The sequence below is a fragment of the Mandrillus leucophaeus genome, unplaced genomic scaffold (assembly GCF_000951045.1).
Source record: "Mandrillus leucophaeus isolate KB7577 unplaced genomic scaffold, Mleu.le_1.0 Scaffold719, whole genome shotgun sequence".
NCBI classification, from domain to species: domain Eukaryota; kingdom Metazoa; phylum Chordata; class Mammalia; order Primates; family Cercopithecidae; genus Mandrillus; species Mandrillus leucophaeus.
Genome location: NW_012107797.1, coordinates 848,598 through 869,881, shown reverse-complemented (window position 1 = coordinate 869,881; position 21,284 = coordinate 848,598). Strand labels below are relative to the sequence as shown.

General features: G+C 52.6%; 1 protein-coding gene across 1 annotated transcript in view; it reads right to left on the bottom strand.

Moving 5' to 3' along the window:
• Nucleotides 1-269: 269 nt before the first annotated feature.
• The window catches only part of LRRK1 (leucine-rich repeat kinase 1), a 161,444-nt gene continuing 140,429 nt past the window's right edge, over nt 270-21,284 (bottom strand). Inside the window, exons 23-34 of the mRNA XM_011965266.1 lie at nt 20,564-20,703; nt 18,439-18,688; nt 17,390-17,556; nt 17,058-17,255; nt 15,246-15,523; nt 13,376-13,570; nt 12,285-12,436; nt 9,103-9,220; nt 7,636-7,752; nt 4,180-5,033; nt 3,640-3,741; nt 270-1,720 (exon numbers count right to left, since the gene is read on the bottom strand). Coding sequence (XP_011820656.1) covers nt 1,543-1,720; nt 3,640-3,741; nt 4,180-5,033; nt 7,636-7,752; nt 9,103-9,220; nt 12,285-12,436; nt 13,376-13,570; nt 15,246-15,523; nt 17,058-17,255; nt 17,390-17,556; nt 18,439-18,688; nt 20,564-20,703 — 2,749 coding nt within the window. The 3' untranslated portion in view covers nt 270-1,542. The remainder of the gene's footprint in view (nt 1,721-3,639; nt 3,742-4,179; nt 5,034-7,635; nt 7,753-9,102; nt 9,221-12,284; nt 12,437-13,375; nt 13,571-15,245; nt 15,524-17,057; nt 17,256-17,389; nt 17,557-18,438; nt 18,689-20,563; nt 20,704-21,284) is intronic.

Below are 21,284 nucleotides of genomic sequence, written 5' to 3'. Positions count from 1 at the left end.
CAGGAAGGTGGACAGGAAGCACAGACCCTCAACCCCCTGGGACTTGGTGCCCAGGCTGGCACAAAAAAAAAAGTAGGGGAACTCGCTTTTTCCAACCTGTGACTGACAGAGCAGTGTCTCCACCCCTGGAAGCTGCTCAGGGGCCACCTGCATGTTGGTACAGTGGGCAAGGAGGGGCTGCCCATTGTCCCCCAACAGCCAGTGGGTCTGGGAGGGACTGAGTCTGTGCTGTGGTCATAAGCACTCGAAAGACAGAGGCCACAGCTTCATTCTTGAAAGAATCTGTTTATTTTGAGATTAAAAGAGTCTCATCCCCCTGCATATCCCGCAAATACTAAATTTGATCTTTTTAATTTTAGAAAAGGGTCAACAAACTTCAGCTGGAGTATGATCTCTCTTTCAAACTCCCATTCTGGTTTAAGACGCCCCAAAGGGTAACCCTTGACAAAAAAGTGGCTATGTTTGCACATGTGTGTGCATATATGTGTGCATGTGTGTAATAGATGCATGTGCATAATTTATACAATGTTTGCTGTTGTATCCATAAACCCCCTGTGGACAATTTTCCTTTTCGTACTCTGCTGTACACGTGTGGAGCGAAAGTTTAGCAAATACATAATTTGGTATAAATCCCATACAATGTGATTTCACAACCAGAAGCCTGACCGCTGAGATATTACTGAATTTTTAAAAGTGATAAACAAGATTTTTATGTGCAAACAAACAGGGCTTGTGCTCCAGCTGCGTCCAAATTTACTTGACAAAGCTATAAACACAAGGCCCTTTCTGAAGTCCTGCTGATTGAGTTTCCCCTTCCTTTTGTCGGTGGAGAGGAATGTAAAGGCTAAGCTGGTGCACTCGCACTATGCGCCTCTGGGCTTTCTGGCTGCGGCGCTTAAAGGAACTCATTCATTCTCCGGATGGGGCAACGCTCCTCACCCAGTGTCCTCCGAGGGCTTTCCCACACGGAGACCTTCCCGAACACAGAGACATCTGATCTTGGCTTGCCCAAGCTGGCCCAGGCCTCAGGGACTCAGGAGCCTGTGGAATGTGCTGAGAGCCTGAGGTCTCCGGCGGGGAAAGGGCAGGGGTTACAGCCCCCCTCCTGCTCTACCTCAACTGCTTCCCAACCGAGGGCCTCTAGTGTAATTCCATCTGAGACCCAGCGATGGCAGGAAGGCCCGGCCCTACTTTGTTTGACCCAGCTCAGAACGGGATCCTCCACCCCTGCTCCTGGAAACTGATGGAGGAGGCCAGCGGAGGCCCTGCCCAGCCTGATACCACTGTCTTCCCTGGGGCTGTGAAATCAGCAGTTGGGGGATGGGGTATTCAGATAACTCTGCTCCGGAGAACCAGAGAACCCTGGAGCCACCGCCAGGCGGGTAACTTCTCAGCACTTCTTAGCAGCAAGGAGTCAAGGAGTTCAGGGGAGAGCTCCATCTGTCTTCTAGGTCCTTGGAGAACTAGAGGCTGATGGCAGAGGGGTCAGGCTGCAGCCTGGGACCAGCCAGCTCTGCATGTGTGACTGTCATTCCACAGGAATTACCTTCTCTTGCGTGTGCAAGCCTCCAGCCGGCCCAGCTCCTCATAGGACTGGTAGAAAATGTCAAACTCCCTGGCACCCCAGCCCCTCCAGACAGCCAGGCACCACTCTGTGTTTTCGTTTTCAAAGCTGCACACAACAGTGTCCTTTGCCACCACAGCAGCATCCACCAGCACCCTGCAGAGAGAAGGGGTCTGAGGAAACTCACAGGGTCCCCACTTGGGTGGGGTTGGGACCCTCACCCTGGCCCTTCTGAGGAAGGCAGAGCTGGCTAAGGGGAGGGGAGTATGTCTGCTTGCCAGCCCTCTCTGGGGTGTGCTCAGATGCACCACTTCTCCCTGGTGGCCCAGCCTGCGGGCTTAGGATTTATAAAGTCCAAACATGGGCTGTGGGCATGAGTTCACTTCCATGGGCTTTGTCTGTAAGAGTCCGACTCCCTGGAAAGCCACAGAAGCAATCAGATCAGGCATCCGTGACTTAACTTCAAAGCGTCCAGAAAACACCAGTGAACCAAATTTCTGCTTGTGAATGGCTCATGACCGAGTTTAACTCAACTCCCTTGCCACTAAGCTCAATGTGATTCTTCTCTCATTCTGTTTCTACACACTTAGGAAATATAGGCTCATATATTAAATGGAAAACCTACTGCCCCAAAGTCATCACTATATACATTTTTTGAAACTGTGGACAGTTCTGCAGGATTGGTGGGTGCGCTACAAGTTTCCTTTTGGGCCGCAGCGCAGCCTCCCTGCCCTGCTGCTGCCCCACCCCGAGCACATACTAACTGCCTTCCTTTCCTCCCTCTGTGCCCCGTGTGTGCAGCCTGCGTGGCACTGAGGTGCTCCTGCAAACTGGGATGTCCAGGGACCTCTGACTCCGCATGGTCTTGCCAGGGCCTCCCCTTAGGCTGACTGCTGGGGCCTCTTTCTCCCTATAGCGAGAAAGAGGTGAAATCTGGCTTGAGGGGATGGATAGGAAAAACAACAACAACTAAACATTAGGACACTAACGGCAGGTATGCCAAGGTCCCAACCTGGGTGCTGCACACCCATTTCCTCCAGAAGGCCAACCTGCAAGCTGGGAACTCCGTCAGTTCAAGGCTTCCAGCCGCAGACTCTGGCAGAGCTCAGGAGCAGATCCAGATCTTGCTTCCAGAACCACTAACAGAGCAAGGGTCACTGGCCCGGGATTCACTGCCAAAGTTCAAAGCTGGCAGGCAAGGGAGTGAGACTGCCATGGATGCCTCCTTGGTCATTGTCCTGCTCTGGGAGAAACAAGCTGACTGGGGTTTCTCCACCCTCTTATGCTCCAGGTGAAATAAAAACCCACTTGCTCAGGGATGGGGGATAACTCACGCTACAGGAAAACAGGCCTAGTGTGAAGTGGAAGAGCTCCAAAGTACACACACACACACACACACACACAAAATTTGAATTGAGGACTTTTCATAAGGGAGATTTACCATGTGGGGCTCGGTAGTCAAAGTGAGGGGTGTAAACACTGTGGGGAGCTGCAGCTGGTACCAGCCTCACATCACTCCAGCCATGTAGACCATGTTCGGGATAGGCCACCCTGCCCAGCATACCCTCGCAGAGGAGACTGGCATAATCCTGGGGGTACCCACCCACAGACAGGTACTGAACCATGCCTCAGCCCAGGAAGGGCAGGAGCTGAGACCCCAGGCTTGGAGATGACAAGGTGTGCCTATGTCATCTGTCCCCATAGGGTGCTGTGTGGGCAGGTGGACACCTCAGGTAGGGTTTCCTGCTTGGCAGGAAGAACAGTGAATCAATCACCTGGATGCATCTGCATGTCAACTGCAGCTGAATTCTGGCCCTAGAAGCATTAGTTAGGTAGGGTACTTGATCTACAGGTGCACTGGGTACTCCAGAAACAGGGAGCCATGGCCAGTGTGGAGCCCCTAGGAGCTGTCTGCGGGGCCCCATCTTATTTCCACTTTGCCTTATAGCCACATTGGTGGATACGCTATGTGGGAGAATGGAAGGGCAGCAAAGCCACTGTGCAAGACCTGGCTGTGGGGCCTTCTGTGCTCATGCTGCTGCCTGGGTCCTAAAGGAGCTGCCACTCAGTCTTACCCATGTGGAGTCAGCTCTCGGGCTTTTAAGACGGCGATCACTCGGCCCCGCTGGGCACCAGAATCCTTCTCCAGGCCAATGACGATAACATCTCCACCGCGCCTAAGCAACCAAAACCCAGAAGGGGAAGCGTTTTTGTCGGTAGCCGTGCTCTCGGGGGAATGAAGCCGGTGTGCAGAAGGGTGCGGGAGGGAGGCAACGGACATGCAGTTTCTGCTAAGGGATTAAGTTATGGGGAGGGGACAGACCCCAAAGCAGAGGAGAATTTTCCCAGTGGAAGCTGAATCACAGTTGATTGTGGCTTTCCTTGTGTGGCACCTTAAGCTCTCTGGCAGGCAATAAGCTTCGGTGCAGCCACTCTTAGACTTGCTAAAGATATCACTCCCATTCCCAATGGAGGGAACCAACCTTCTTGGAAGCACAGCACCTGCTGGGTCCCCACATGACCTTTAAGGAAGCTAGCGGGTCTCCCTGGCTCCCAGGGGGTCTCCTTGCTCTGTGGGCATGCCCTCGATGGTGCCCTCACCTCGGGAAACTCACCTGGGGACCCAAATGAGGTCTCTGACGGCGAGGATCTTCACGGCCTGCAGGTGCTGGCTGAAGGTCTCCCCGTCCATGGGGGTCAGGTCATGCTCAGACCTGTCAGAGGCAGCACTGGGCTCGTGTAGCCTGTCTGAGTCCTCGCAGTCAGGGGAGAAAGGCACGCTGGAAGAACTTGCCGGGGAGCTGGGGAGGCTGGAGGGGGACCTGGCAGCCTGGCGGGGTGGGGATGAGGAGTAGGAGGACATGGAGCAGTAGTCGGTGAGTGACTCCTGGTGGGTCAGGATCTGTGTGCCCAGCTCCTCACTGTACATGATGCTCACGTCCGTGATGGAGTCCCCCTCGGGCACCTTTGGGTTGGCAGTGTGGCTGGCTGCCAGGGGTTCCATGTCCAAGGGCCGCACGGGAAACATGTCCCTGAGGGGGCTGGGGTCCCCACAGAAGTACCGGGCACACAGCTGGTAGGTGGTGGAGTGGTACATCACCAAGGAGTTGGCCTTGTCATCCAGGCACCAGACAACCTCCTCCCCTCTGCCCTCAGAACTGCACACGACCGACGTAACCACGGAAGGGGCCGCGTAGGGCTCCAGCCGCCTGCAGATCTCCAGGGAGGCACAGTCAATGACAAGGAGGCCCGGCCCATTGCTGTACCAGACCTCAGAGCCACTGTTGACCACCTCCATGGCCTTCACTGGGTAGGGGTTCTGCCGTGCGTCTTCGTCTGCGATGCTGAACTTGGACCTGTTGGCTGTGTGTGAGCACAGGTAGGAGCAGCTGTCCTTTGGGGCGCCCCGCACCACGGGAAACACAGCCACAAGCCCATCGGCAAGGCCCGCTAAGACCAGGTAGGAATTCTGCAGGAAGGAGACAGGGATGGGTCACATCCTTCCATTTCACACGTTCCACCAACACGCTTCAGGGCAGCCAAGCTCTTAGAAAGGCTGGGGCTGCTCCTAAGGAAGTGAGCTCTGACTCAGCGGAGCCATGTCTACCATCCCTGCAGCAAAGAAAGGAATATGCCACCGAGAGGCAGGGCCTGTGGCACCAAGTGAGACCGCGTGTCACCTGGACTACATGGGCCGCCTCTGCTTGTGCCAGCTTCTTGCAGGGCGAGCAGCAGGGAGCTGCCTTCTCCTTGAGGCCACCAAGGCCTCCTTCAGAGGCAGGACCTGGTGCCCGCCCTTTTCTGGGTGTGCTTAACGTGACGGCAGTGTGGGCATGGCAAGTGTCTGTGCACTGCCCCCTGCCTGCCACCCCCCTACCAGGTGGAGTGTTCCATAAGGACGGGCTCCCAGCCCAACAGCATCCCCGTGGCACTGGCCTGGCACAGGGAAGGGCTCAGTCTCCTTCATCTTGGTGGCCCTGTGACTCCACCTGGCTCCTGCTCCAGGTGGACATGTGTTTGCTGAACTAATTCTGGAAGAAATTGCTTCCTACTCAACCCTCTCATGGAGGCCTGTCTCAGCCTGCTAAGCCCTCATCCCAGCTTACATCTATCTGAGATGCCTGTGGTTCAGCTGACATTGACAGGGTCCTCAGGGTGCCCCCCACCTTCTCAATGAAGCATGAGCTCTTCTACACCCGCCAGAGGTCACTGGGCAGAGGCCAAAGTTGCAGGGACCATGCTGAATGCTGGGCCCACCCCAGACCACCCCAGGGCACCTCCCAGGGCAGAGCCAGGAATACAGTGCAGCTTCGCAGCCTAGACACCACGTCGGCTGTGGTGGGGGTGGGAAGAGGTCTACAGAACAAAGCTGGAGTCAGGGCAGAGCAGGGAGCTGGGCCTCATGCCAGTGAGGGGGCAGGGCAGAAAGCCTCCTTGTGGGGAGCTGGGGAGCTCAGGAGGCTGGCTGTGCAGGGAAATGGAATGGAGACCCGTAGCTCACTGTCCAGGACAACATGCTGTAAGAAAGCGTATCAAAATCCATCCCCAGGATTTTAGGGAAAGAAGGCAGCCAAGGCAAATAGGCTCCAGGTCTGTATCTGGAGTCCTGGCTCAGGCCCCGGCCAGGGCGGTGAGCACCACGTTCCGGCTGGGTGTGAACGTGCGTGCGCGTGCAAGAATGCAGGCTCTGCCCTGGCGGCCTCGGAGGGGGCAGACACCCTGCACAGGAGGCCCTGCACAGAGCACGCTTTATTCCCTCTGGTCGTGCAGGAGGTGGTGCCCTGGCTGGGGGCTCTGGCCAGCGGTGGCCTCAATAACACTTTGTGTCGTGTTCTCCTGTGCTCTGGTGCGGGCCGGGTCCCAAGCTGCCTAGCCCTGCTGTGGGGCCATGGTCATAAATGACTCTAAGGTTTATTTCATACTTTTTTTTTTTTTTTTAAGAAATGAAACTGAAGAAGGGTGAAGAGAAGAGTTCATGTATTTTGCTTCCATCCAGAAGTAATAATAATGCTCTTTTACCAAGTGCACTGGCCTAGACCTTTGGGTATGCTAGGCCTTCTCTCTGTCTCTTCTTATACCTATTTTGTAGATGGGCAAACTGGAATTGGATGATGACAGTCACCACATTTTAACAAAGCAACACCAGTAAAGGCTTCTTGTGCATTTACCGAGGGTGCCTACTGCACAGACAGGCCCCTCAGGGTGGATGAAACCAGAACTGCCTGAGCCGTGCCTGAATCCTGTGGGCGGAGGAGCCTGGAAAAGCCAGGGAGCTGCCTCCCACTGAGGGGCAGCCTCTCAAAGGAGGGCCCAAGGCCTTTGGTCTTGAGAGCTGAATCGGAGGCGGTCTGGGAAGAGGTGCTGGGATGTGAAGGGCCCAGCACAGAGTCGGGTGCTTTGTGGGGAGGGTGCTGGGGCCGGCAGGGTCTGGAGGACAGCCTCACAGAGGCTGGGGCTAATCCCAAGGTGTAGCACAGCTGGCTGGGCCCTTTACTGGGGAGAGTGCCCCTTGGGGTCTCATTTAGAAAGGCCAGGGCTAGGAAGTTAAAGAGATGAGTCTGCAGGGCCATGCTGGACAAGGAGAAACTGTGTTTGGTGTAGATGGTGAGTACTTGGTGGGAGGCAGAAATGGAGGGAAGAAGATCAGGACCTCCAGGACCTGGTGACCAAGTGGCTGTGGGGTGGCTCTGGCCTGGGCAGGTGGGAAAGAGGCTCCGGATGCCACTGCCTCTGAAGGGGAAGGGCACACACATGACTACTCACTGTGCCATTTGCACCAACAGTCATTCCACCTGAGTCAGGGCATTTGCATGTGAAAGGGGGTTTTCACTCGGCCCTCAGTCTGGCTGAGGACTTAGGTTTTTGCAAACCAGAAGGCACTAATGATGGACCAGATCTGATATCTTTCCTCCCACTGTCTCTAAGGCTGTGTCCTAGGCCAGGTGGTCCTAGAAGGTGTGGCTCTGCAGTCCCCACCCTGACACAGCTTCGGGCTGTTCCCAGCTAGGAGACGCCTCCCAGGCATGGAAGCACATCAGACACCTGCATACCCGCCTTTGCCCTGACCTCACCTTTTTAATAACAGGCACGGCCAAGAAGCAGGTGACGACAGCTGGAGTGTCCAAGGCCCGCTGGGGTGTGTTTAAGGGACACATGCCCTTGAGGGTGTAGATGTAGATTTTCTGGTCCTGCAGAGGCAGACAGGTCCACTGTGAGACCCAGGCTGGAAAGTGTCTGGCATTTCCCGAGGCATTCCCATGAGGATGCACTCAGTCTTGGGGATCCCCTGTGGGTCTTGGAAAGCTACATGGATTGACACGTTCTGGTGGGTTGTTTATGTATTTCTGTTCTTTGTAGAAACGTTGAAAAAGACAGAATAGTCTAAAGAGGAAACAGAAAATAGCCCATAATCTATTCCCCAGAGAAAACCACCATTGGAATTTGGGGCCACAGCCTCTCAGAGGTTCTCTGTGGTATTTGTATGTGCACCTGGTACCGGCAAAGTGGACTCACGCTGCAATGCTATCTTCTCACTGTTCTTTCCATGTGACAGCATGCTGTAGGCAGAGCCCTTGCTCTCACTCATTCTAGCAGGAAATGATGTGGGAGCATCTCTTGGCTGCCTGGGACTGGGGTGCACCTACTTTGGCTAGTGTTGTCAGATGTTTCCTAACACTGAGATTTCCGAGGCTTAAGTGGTAAGCATGCTTTTGAGATTTCTGATACATATGTGAACACACTTCCAAACTGCCCCAAGGAAAAGTTGCACCAATCTATCCCCACACCCACAGCCTCAGAACAATTTTTTTTTTTTGGAGACGGTGTCTCACTCTGTTGCAAGGCTGGAGTGCGATGGTGCGATCTTGGCTCCGTGCAACCTCCACCTCCCGGGTTCAAGCGATTCTCCTGCCTCAGCCTCCTGAGTAGCTGGGAACACTTGTGCACCATCATGCCCAGCTAATTTTTGTATTTTTTAGCGGAGACAGGGTTTCACCATGTTGGCCAGGATGGTCTCAATCTCTTGACCTTGCGATCTGCCTATTTCGGCCTACCCCAAAGTGCTGGGATTACAGATGTGAGCCACTGTGCCCAGCCTGCCTCAGAACATTTGTGTTTGGCCAGTTCTCTCGGGATTTCTCAGAACACCCCTCCTTAGGCCTTCTAGTGACTTCCCTGATTTCCCTGATGTGAAGGCAAGAGGCCTTCGGAGCTGAGTGACTCGGCAGTGTTATGGGAAACCCAGGCATGTCCCTAGCTTCCTGGGTCTCTCCTCCTGCTGAGGGTCTACATCTGGTCCTCATCATCCCAAATCCTGGCCGCCAGCCAGCAGCAGGCAGGGTTGAGCTGCCCTTGGTTACAGGCTGCTACTTCACGGGGTTCATGGCATTACTCTGGGATTGCACGGGGATGCACTAGGGGTTAATCTGAAAGTTCACTTGACCTGGTGTCCTGTATTGTTATGAATGTGGCCCCCACCCAGGGGCTGCACCCAGTGGGCAGTGATTACCTCGGTGGGCAGGCCTATGGGCAGTGCTTACCTCAGTGGCTGTCCACAGGGATCTCTGGACCTGGAGCTGGCAGCTCACCTTCATCCCGGGGCAGCTCATCCTCTGCACCTCCATGAGACCCTTCTCTGTGTTCACCACCGTGTAGTTCCTGTAAGTGGCAGCAACTGTGCGGTCAGTGCCTGGGGGCCAGGGGCTGCCTCCTTTCCCCAGGACTGGCCTGGGCCAGCCGCGAGCCTCATTTACCTCCCCTGCTCCCACCCAGGGTTGCATCCTGCTGCGTTCTGAGAGGGCAGAGCTGGGTTCTGTCTGAAGGGTAATGCTTGACCGTCACCCGCAGGGAGGGCATTCCCCATGGAAGAAAGGCTGTTCTCTTTCTGTGACCCCTGAGGGTTGAGACGGTTGCCCCCAGTAGGAAGGAGGGGCCCTCCCACCAGCCATATCCTTCCCACCCGTGTTACGTGGGGAGCTCCTCACTGCAGAGTAGACAAAGTCAGGGTTAAAGACAAGTTGGGAGAATTCCAAAGGAGATTGGGTTGGGGTGGGGGGCACTCAAAATGTGCTCCCAGCACGAGTGCTCTAAGAACTAATGGCTTGTCGTTTGCGAGAGCCTTGGCTCACCAGGCCGCTGTCCCCGGCATCGCTGCCGCCCCTCGGCCCGTGGCAGGCATCCCGGGCACCCACTGCATGGAAGAGGAGGCTGAAGCTAATGCGACTGGGAAGTTACAAACCCCACATCACATAGCTCTGTCCCTCAAACTCAAGAGAGTACGTTAAGCTCACGAATAGCATTCTCAATATAAAGTTTCTCCTACTACCAAATTTTAAAAAGCTTCACCACTGTTGACTGATAATGTATTTGCAGATGATAGAAATGGTAGAAAATACAACAAACAAAAACTTCCTTCAGGTATATTTGTCTCCTTTTCCCATCATTTTTTTATGCAACAGAAAAACAAAACTAAGATATTCTAATAGCTTTTACTTTGAAAACAGTTAAAAATAGAGAGAGTCATAAAGAATAATTGCCCCTGGGCCCCGCAACTGGAATTGTGTCCTATGTGAATCCTATTTACCTGCTCAGCTGCCCTGCTTCTCTCGCCTCCTTTCCTTCCTTAATTCTCAGACAGATCTCAAGTCCGGCTCCACCCTGCTTGGCTGCCCGTGTGCTCTGGGCCAGCCCCCTCCTCCCTTCCTGTGAGTGAGCCTCTCTTCAGGCCAGCGGTGAGTTTTAAAGAACCTTCACAGGTCACAGGAAGAGGCCTCTCTCTTCCCTCTGGGAAGTCTTCTGAGGCCTGAGCAAAACTGTCTCAGGTACCTGCCACGTGTGTGTCTCTAGGCCAGCAGAGCAGGGTCTGGTCCAGCCTCCCAGGGTCAGTCTGGCTCCAGGTCCTCCAATTCACCCTCAGAAGTGTCTGACGGTGTCCTTGCTTCTAGGGTGGCAGGTGTTCCCGGCGCACTTCCTGCCCCAGACCTGGAGTCTGCCATGATTCTGATGAGCCCTGGTTCACTTTGGTACTTAGACAGCACAGTCTAGGTCCTAGGGGTGCACACTGGCATTTGGTTGGTCCTTGTTTTTAGGCCTTTTCAGTGAGCAGAGCTGAGAAATTTGTGTTTATTTTTTTTCAACCATATCACGAGTGCATCCAGTCAATTCAGAACTGCAGGCTTTTACTTACCCTATTTTACAACTCTTTCTCTTTTAGCCCATGCTGAAAATCACGGTTTCCAGCAACAGCAATATAATTACTCATTAACTTACTCCACAACCACAAGCAGCATCTTAGAATAACAATCACAACAGTACTACCAACAATATAATTACTGAAATCTGTTTAATTAATATGTTTGCTTTTTGTTTTGTCCTTAGAGCACATCCCATCAGGAAGGCATGCTCCATTGCTGTGTTTTAGAATAACTTCTCTTTTTTCTGAGGCAGGGTCTCACTCTGTCACCCAGGCTGGAGTGCAGTGGCACAATCACCACCCACTGCAGAGTCAGACTCCTGGGTTCAAGCAATCCTTCTGCCTCAGCCTCCTGAGTAGCTGGGACTACACGTGCTCGCCACCATTCCCAGCTAATTTTTGTTATGTTTTTATTTATTTATTTATTTTTGTAGAGACAAGGTTTCACCATGTTTCCTAGACTGGTCTCAAACTCCTGAACTCAAATGATCCACCTGCCTCGGCCTCCTAAAGTGCTGGGGTTACAGGCATGAGCCACAAGGCCTGGTCAGAAAAACTTTTCTACAGCATCATTTCTTAGAGTGCATCTGTGTCACAACACTCAGTCCTAATGGCATAAAATCTGATGCAAACTCACGAGGACTGACCTAAGAGAAACTGCAAAGTCTGTTCCATTTATCTTATTATGTCTCAAGCTCAGTGATATTCCCCCACTCTACCCCAGGCACCCTCTGCAAAGGTCATACTCCAGAGACTGTCTTTACTACTGACTGGGTGCCTCCCACCCACCCCATGGCAAGCATGTCTTTTCTGATGGCCACCTCCTACTTTTTCAGCTCACCCCACCTAATACCATAACTCTTGAGGTTTAAAAGAAATTTTTTTTTTAACTCTAGCAATACCTAGGATCCTTTGGTACTTTCCGTTGTGCTCCCTGAATTTATGGCCTCACTTAGGTGCCTTGGTCCATCTCTGTATCACTCCCTTGAAAACACCCCGCCCCTGCCCCTCTCTCCCTCCTGGCAAAACCCCAACTTTGTTTAAACCCACCCTGTTGCCCTTTCTGCAATCTGGGGCAGCAGAACATTCTTGAGAAAGTCACATAACCAGGCTGACAGGTCTCATTTCCTTTTAAAAAATGTTTTTAAATTTTCTAATTTTTTAAAAGATGGGGTCTTGCTATGTCGTTCAGGCTAAACTTGAACTCCTGGGCTCAGGGGATTCTCCTGCCTCAGCCTCTTGAGTGGCTAGGACTGTAGGCACATGCCACAGTGCCCTCATATCCCCAGACACCCTGGCAGATGCTACTCATTTCTGGTGTCTCTTAACCACAAAACCATACATGCACGTCTGTTTGTGTGGACTTTCTTCTGCTCTCCCTGCTCTTTCTTGAGTGCAGTCTAACCAGGTTCTGGACCCTACTGTCTGCTAAATAATTCTCATTGTGGTCAACATGGACTCTGTTCCCAAATTCCACAGTGGCCTCCCACCCCAAATTCAAAGAGGGCAGGGCAGGCCATAGGAGCTTACCTGGACTCCTCTTTTCCGTCCCAAAACACCACGGTGTACTCCTGGCCCTGGGACGAGAAGAAGGCTGTCTGCTTTCCACAGTGCAGCTCATACATGAAGATGGCAAAGGTCGGGTCCTTCATCTGGCTCACAACCGACAGGGCCAGTGGTCGCTGAGGGAGAGGAGCCACCAGAAGGGAGCAAGGTCACTTACAACCAGATTGGTGCCAATTCTGCCCATGAGGTCAGCCAGCTTCAACCAGGGAGAAATGAGGGATTCTGTTCATTCAGATTGGATCCAAACAAGAGGCTAAAACAGCTTCAGACGTCAGGAGCAAACCCATCCAGATATCTGGGTCACCCTTGGCTATGGCAATTTAAACTCATCTGGTCAGGTTAGCTGAACCCCAGGTATTCCAACCCAGGCCAAGGACATACACTCTTCATCTCACTATATTGCCCAAGCTGGAGTGCAGAACCTACTCACAGGTGCGATCATAGTGCACCACAGCCTTGAACTCCTGGGCTCAAGTGATCCTCCTGCCTCAGCCTCCCCAGTGGCTGGGACTATAAGTCCATGTCACCATGCCCAGATAAGGACATGCATTCTTCTAAAGAATATCCTATTTACTCTCAATACATTAAACTAGCTCGTTTGATTTAATAAATGAGCTTTAACCTTGAAACCACTAGCCTCTTCCAAAAACACAAAAACACCACCAACAAAAAACTAGCCTTAACACTATAATATGATCTCTGATTCTCACAACCAAACCTTTTCCCCGTTACTTTAGAAAGAGATACCCACATTCCCTCTGTTCTTGCACAGGGACTGTATTGTTATAAAGGGGTTGATATACTTTGTTTGCATGGTGAAGTAACACAAAAGTTGGGGAGGAAAAGGAAGTTTGTTTCCTAAGAGTGACATGCACACACAAAGAAAATGAAAGTAGATATGTTAGGAGCAGCAAATATCACCCTCTAGAAGAAATGAGCAGAGAAGGGTCGCCAATTGTGACGGGTGGGCAGCCACACACACATACCCTGGGGACCCACAGCTTCTGCCACATGGCAGGAGGTCCCAGGGCCCTGGGCTCTGTGCTCCCAAGTACCTTCTCTGGCTTAGTGTCCCAGCACTCCATCATGAGCGCCTGCAATCGATGGAACTGCACTTCCTCCGGCTGCCCCAGAACTGGGCGGATGCCCTTGGACAGTTTCTTGGCAATCTGGAGCTGGTGGTGGCCCAGTGCAGGTCGCTGTCCTGACAGCAACTCGTAGAGCACCATTCCATAGGAGAACATATCTACCTGGGCACAGAATAAGCCAAGTCAGGTCCCTGCCTGGGCCCAGTGGCCTTCACTAGTTGGCCCTGAGGTTGACAGTTAGACAGGAAAACAAACATTCAACCAACCACCTGACCATGTCCCTCTGTCCATTTATCCATCCATCCTCCCAACTACCCATCCATTCACCCATCTGACAACTTTCTCTTCTATCCATTTATCTCTCCATTTTCTTACCCTTTCTTCTTTCCATCCATCCATCCATCCATCCATCCATCCATCCATCCATCCATCCATCCATTTGCTTGTCTTTCTGTACATTTATCCATTCTTCTCATCTGTCCATCCATCTGACCACCTGTCCTGCACATTTATCCATCTATCTTCCTATCCTTCCTCTTTTCCATCCACCCATCCATCTGACTTCCCACTATATTGTCCATTTGCCCATTGTCCCATCCATCCATCCATCCATCCATCCATCCATCCATCCATCCATCCATCCTTCCGTCCAATAAAACATACTGAGAACTTGCTGTTAGTCACTGATTAAGGACTCCAAGGAGGTCATGGTCCTTATCCGTGAGTAGCAAGACAAGGCAGGAAAACACATACCCTCAGCTTGATGTGCTTGGTACTAAAAGTGCTGTGTATGCAACTCATAAAAAAAGGAGTGTCTCCTGGATCACGACATGTTGCCTTCTCTAATTTTCATAATCATAAAAAGGTCCAGCAAGGAAAATTTATACAGACCCCTATAAGGGTCAAGAAATAATATTTTAGCAGGAGAATGGCTGAGATAGACTTGAGAATTTTAAATGTGAATGTTTCCATGATAATCTGAGTTTCAAGGTGACCTCCTTATTGAAGTCACCTACTATTGTGAAGCTCTTATTTTTGTTGCTTTGATTTGCCTTTTCTATCTTGGGCAGCAACCACAGGTGCTGAGCTAATCCACACATGCACAGGTCATTCCTACAGCAATTAGTCAATGACCATCTGAAAAATCACCAAATAATAAGAAATTACAGACAAGAGAATTTTAATGCTGGGTGATTAATTAACAAGGCTGGCACTAGATGCAATACATGCATGGTAAGATGACTTTAAGTTGTCTGTGGGCCTGCATCTACCAAATAGCCATCAGGGATAAATGTTATCGGAAGATCAATATTTAGTCATTGTCTCAACTGAGGCTGGCAGCACGGTTGCCTGGGGATGCCAGCTTGTCCTTTCACCCTTCTCCTGGTTCGGCATTCAACTTGGCCAGCACCCTGTGACCAGGACTTAAGGACAGGGGTCTTTACCGTCCTTATTCTGTCTGCTCCTCCTGAGTGCCCTGCAAGGCTGGTCCTGTGTCCTCATTGTGCACATCTAAATGTGAGTTGGAGCCCAAATCCAGACGTGTTTCTGTCTTGGACTCTTCATCTGCTGTTTACAGCCTCTACAATGTTTCTGAATCAAGGTTTGAGAACTCTGAGGCTAAGGAGAAGTCAATCTTGCTACAAGCAGACAGACATAGGCCCCTGCTCCCTTCTGGTTCAAGCCAGAACCTCCCTCATGGAGCAAGGGAGAGGGAGAAAAGTGTGCTTTTGGGGATGCTGAGCCCCGAAGCTGCAGGTGCCTCCAGGAATGCCTGGCTAGCCTCAGGGCTGGGCTCCTGCATTGTGGGGCTGGGCCAGGGGATCCAGGCAGGTACCTTCTCATCATACACAATGCGAGGCCTGATCTCTGGGGCCTGGTAGCCAGGAGTGCCCTCCACGCCTAGAGCACCCTCATGGAATGACTGCCTCGAAATCCCGTAGTCAGATAGCTTGATGTTGATGTGCTCCTTGACGTCAAGGGACCACACCAGAATGTTGTCCGACTTCAGGTCGCAGAAGATGATGTTTTTCTTGTGCAGGTAGGCCAGGCCCGAGGCAATCTGGTAGGCTATTTTTTGGGTGAGCATGTGTCCCAGCGGTATGAAGGAAGAATCTTGCAAAGAAAAACAATTTTCAAATGTATCAAAATTTCAGTTTTGATAGAATCAAATTATCATGATAGCAACTGTCTTTTTGTCTTCCTATCTCCCTAGATACTATATATTCTTTTTTTCTTTTTTCTTTTTTTGAGACAGAGTCTCCCTCTGTCACCCAGGCTGGCGTGCAGTGGCACGATCTCAGCTCACTGCAACCTCTGCCTCCAGGGTTCGAGCAATTCTCATGCCTCAGCCTCCCAAGTTGAGTAGCTAGGACTACAGGCACATGCCACCATGCCTGGCTAACTTTTGTATTTTTAGTAGACATGGGGTTTCACCATGTTGGCCAGGCTGGTCTTGAATTCCTGGCTTTAAGTGACCTGCCCGCCTGGGCCTCCCAAAGTGTTGGGATTACACATGTGAGCCACTGCGCCTGGCCCCTAGATACTTTATATTCTATTGACACATTCTCACTATTCACCAGACTGCCAGAAGGGACAGAGAATGACCTGGTTAAGTGAAATAGTATTTAGGATAGAAGTGCTCATCACTATAGCTTCATTCATGATACCTTATTCCTGGAATTGCTGGCAGTTTTGCTGAATGAGCAAGGATTCGAAATCTCTAGAGTTCATCTCAGGTCAAGGCTGTCCTACGTAAAGGGGTGAGTTGCAAGTAGAAGAATTTTGTTTGGCTGGGTGTGGTGGCTCATGCCGGTAATTCCAGCACTTTGGGATGCTAAAGTGGGGGGATCGATTGAGCTCACAGTTCGAGAACAACCTGGGCAACAGGACGAAAGGCCATCTCTACAAAAAACAAAACAACAAATTAGCTGGGTGTGGTGGCATATGCTTGTAGCTACTGGGGAAGTTGAGGTAGGAGGATTGCTTGAGTTCAGAAGGTCAAGGCTGCAGTGAGCTGAGATTGCACCACTGTACTCCAGCCTGGCCAACAAAGCAAGATCCTGTATGAAAAAAATAAAATAAAGAATTTTGTTTAAAAAATTATCTTCCATTGAGGCAGAAGTGATTGATTTTAATAGCATTTCTTCTTCCCTAGTCAAAAGATAACTACCTTTCACCCTCTGGCAACTCTGGAGTTTAGTTGTTCATTTCTCAACTTAAATTACTTTAACGTTTTATTTTAAAATATAGTATGGTCCCACTGACCCTAGGATCTGAGTCTCAGCAGTGGTGTGCATGTGCAGTTAAGAAAGTGATTTAATGCCGCTCATGTGCTTGGTGCCCTTCCAGAGAGGATGTTATCATCCTCCTTTTACAGGCAAATAAACTCAGTAGCATCCTGGACCGCGGCAGAGCCTGGTCTTAGCCAACTCCACAGCGTGCCCTCTGCCGTCCTGGCCAAGGCTCTGCCCAGTGACTGGACCTGGCGAGGTGCCTGGCCTCACACCCAGGGGATGGTCACATGAGCCATGGGTTGGGTGTGCCATGGGCTTGCCAAGGCCACCTGAGGCTCTACCCCCATGCCAGGCAGGAGGCGCCTGGGGCTCTGTTGGTCTCAGGAGCTGGGTGGGGCGGCACACCGTGGTACCTCTGGCATTCTCCGACAGCACGGTGTTGAGGCTGCTGAGCGGCGCGAGCTCCAGGGCGAAGCAGAGCGGGTGGATGCTGATGCCGATAAGCGCCACAATGCAGGGGTGCTGCAGCGCGTGCAGCATGCTGGCCTCCTGCCGGAACTCAGAGAAGTTCTTCATGGCGTCCGTGGCCCGCAGGTGCCTCAGCATGGTGTCTACCATGGAAAGCGCAGTGTCAGCCAGCAGGACACGGGGTACCTGCAGCCTCAGGCCTCTCTAAGGCGGCACAGAGCTTAGACCCGGGCAGCACATGTCTGAGAAAAACAGCACCAACCTGGGACCTGCTTACCTGCTGGGACGTTAGCAAAGTTCTTGAATTTTTTGATGTGGAAGCGCTTGACAGCTACGGGTTGGCCCTGGTACCGGGCCCGGTAGATGACGGTGCCACTGCCACCCTGGCCCAGGACGCTGCCCTCGTCCTCGCTGTGCTCCAGCTTGCTGTTCTCCAGGAAGAGCCTGCCACACACACACGGCATCAGCCACATCACCCCCGCCCTGACGCGGGTGGGTCCTGGGCTGGGTCATTTGTCCCCATGGCCGAGAGTCATGGTTCAAAGCCATCTGTGAGGCTGGACAGATCTGGGCCACCCCGGCCCTGCCACTTGCGGGTGGGCACACCTGGGTGGGTTATGGAGGCTTGCTAAGCCTCAGTCTCCTCTGTAAAGTGGGCTCAGGACCCGAACAGCCTCAGAGGTGGTGATGGCTGGCACAGGGTGAAGTCCACGGAAGTGGTGGCCGTAGAGAAAGGATCCCTTTGGAAGTTTTCTTCTGAAAGGTGACGTTTCCTATTTCCTCCCCAATTCTCTCCCTAGTTATCATCTTGGGTTAGCATAGGTAGAATAAACTCTAAGAACAGATTTGAGGGGTCCAATGCTGAGCACTAGGGTTACAGATAGGAGTCAGCGTTTGACAAAGGAGGTAAACAAGGCTCTGGGTGGGAGCTCTCCCCTTCCTGAATGCCTGAGGAGTGCCGGCTGTGCTTATCTGCTGGCCCAGGAGCTGGTGGGGAGGTAGGACTGGAAAGGAGAGGCAGCTCAGGAGAGAGCAGCTCTGGCTACGAGGGGAAGGGGGAGGCATATGGGGAGGCAGGATGGCTGCACTTGCAAAGCGCTTTTCCCAGCTGGGCCTACCAAGGCCTCCAAAATGGAAAGCCAGCAGCCTGTACCCTTCAGGCAGCCGAGGATGGGAACCTAAAAAGCTACTGAGATTGGTGGGAAGTGATGGCTGGGGCATCTGCCAGCTCCGGAGGGGTCTTCCTGGAGATCACTTGGCAACTGCACAACGAGGAGCGCCCCCTGTAACCTGCACTGTGTTCTGGGAGGGGCCTTCGGGGCATACCTGGCCGGGAAGTCGGTCATGAACAGTTCAGGGACCAGCTCCTGGAGCGGCACGGGGAGGTCCGGGTGTCTGGGGCAGGAGATGAAGTCCCGCTCGATGGCCGTGAGGACGCAGTCCTCCATGTCGAAGTATTGCACACCCTCTGATTTCTCACTGGGGTCTGTGTGCTGGGCCCAGGCTGTCTCGCAGACTGGGCAGGGCACATACTGCTCCATGAGTGGAGTCCCGTCACTCTCTGTGGCCGTCAGGGCTAAATAAGGACAGAGCAAGAGACAGTTTCATAAGAAGGAGGTGCAGGAGGGCCCCTGAGCAGCACTCTGTACCCCAGGCCCTGAGGCCTTCACAGCAGGGGAGTTGCCTGTCCTGGCCTGTACCCGAGAGACAGGCTGAAACCCATTGCCACATTCAGGTGCCTTTTTGGAGAGCGCAATTGTTTGTCCTGAAAGATGCGTCTAGGGAGGGTTCAGGATGCTTCTGAGAACTGCCCAGTGGTCGGGACCCTGAGCAGGCTGGCTGGGGGGCCTGAGAGGAGGGTGGGGATCCCTCCTGCATGACTGGGCCCTAACAGGTCATTACAGACTAGGTCTGAGCTATCCTCCAACAATCACAGCAGTGTGGAAACCACTCTTCCTACAATTAGAAACATCAGGTTTGCAATGTCTGTGAAGGGCAATGCAGGGGGAGAAATGAGTGCAAATTATAACAGACAAAACTGAGTCAGTGGACATGGGTTCCCTCCCACGCCTCTGATAGGAGGTGCAGAGAAACACCCTCCAAGGTGCCCTGTGGAGGTGCCCTCAGGGCAGGCCAACTGCCTGCTTCATGCAGGGTAGGAAGTGGATGCCTAGAACTTTCCAGGCACATCTAATATCTGTAGGTCCATGTGTAAGGCATCCCATTGGGAGGAGCCCCTGGCTGGGGATGCCAGCTCAAGGCAGCCTGTCTCAGGTGCTCACCAGAGCCCTTTCCATCTCAGGTGACTGTCTAAGGGATCCACCTGTCAAACTGCCCAGCACCTCCTGTGGGGGGAACACTGGCTGGTGGGGAGCTACAAAGTGCCCAGAAAGGTTTACATGGGCCTAAGGGGCCCCCTTAGATGGCCAAGTGCCTTACAAATCACCATGACACACACAGCCAACTGCCTTCTCCGAGGGCTCCTTTCTAAGCCTTTTTTCCTTGTAGGTCACCCTTCCTGCCAACAGCGTGAAGGACCCAACCCTGACAGAGACCAGACCCTGGGATCTGGAATGTGTATCCTGAGTGTATGCTGCCACTGCTCCTTAGCCACCTTCCCTGACGCTCTCTGGGATGCAGGCATTGCATGCAGGTGAGGCCGGCCGGGGAGGCCTGGGGACCTGCCGAGGCTTGCAGGGGCGGCACTGGAATTCCAAACCCGCTGTCCAGTCACTTGCTTGGCCTCCAGCGTTCAGGGGCTGAGGCTCTCGGGGCAGCCATTCCCACAGCTGCTTGCCCCATTAAGCCCCAGATGGCCTCCCCCCTGCAGGTTGCTCTGGGAGTTGTCTCCACCGCAGGAGCAAAACAAACAGGGAGCCTCAGCAACTTCAGTCAAAGAGTACTTTTTTGGGGTGAACTATCAATGAAGAAACAGATCCAAAGGGACTGAGAAGGGCTGTGTTAGTGGTTTGATCACCGCCAGGATGGGTGGGGCGGCAGGGAAGGAGAGCAAGGCCCCTTGGTGGCCACAGCTCCCCTCCATCCCTACCCCTGCACAGAGGATAAATTTCCATCTGCCGACTCCCCCCCAGTTTCAGCCACACCGTCCTCACTGTGAAAACAAGACATGTGTGAGCTCACACTGAGCATCTCCGTGGACCATTTGTGGTACCAGTGTCATCTTTCTTGCCATGCCTGTGGGCAGCTGGTAGGCTGCTTCCCTGCACAATCCCAGTGGGGTTCGAGCCCCATCCTCCCCACGGTACTCCCCCCATGACAGAGCTGGACTTCTCGGGGGCCAGGACTCCCACCAAGGGACGGTTAAGACCCCCTAGTTTGCTTGGGCCGAATCCCAGTGGGATTTTTGTCCTCCCCAAAAGAAGCAGCCCCACCCTGATTTATAAATAAATATTAGCATGAACAAGGGCTTGTTTCCAGAATCTTCTCTTACCAGGAAACCACTGATCAATCAAGGAATTGACATGATCTGTGATGAAAGCCATGGCTGAGAAGTCCCTCATTTCTGATTGACAAATGATTTTTATTCCTCCACTTTTCTTCTTTTTCCAGTTCACATCGGAAGATTCCACACTGCAACCCAGAAACCAAAAGGAGCCCATTGCGATCTGGCTCTGGGGGACCCTGGGGTGATATCCCTGCCCCTAGGGATAGGATGCAACCCCTGGGAACCTGGAGAGACTCTGTGCCCTGCAGGACTGATGGGGGACTCCTCCCCGTATGTACGTGTGTGTGGCCCTGCCTTGCTCTTGCCCCGGACTTGGCCTGGTGAAGGAGACACAAGGAAGATTGCCGTCAGGGATGCTCAGTCTGGGAGCTGACCCTCGGGTGAGGCCCTCAGGAAGTCACCGGACCTCCCTGAACCTCAGTGTTCTCATCTGTCCAGCAGCAACCGTGGGCTTTAAGTGAGAACATCTCTGTGGAGGCGGCAGGTCCCAATCAAGCCCTCTGTAAAGTTGCCTCGCTTTTTCCCTTCTTCTCCTCTCACAGAGCTGAAGACTATTTTGCAAAGTTCATTGTAAATATTAAAATAATCTTGGGTGTTTATCATTCGTTAAACCTGCTGAGCTGACTTTAGGTCTACTGCTCTCAAAAAAAAAAAAAAAAAAAAAAAAAAAATAAATGGCACAGGGAGCTGTGTTCCGTGTCTGGTT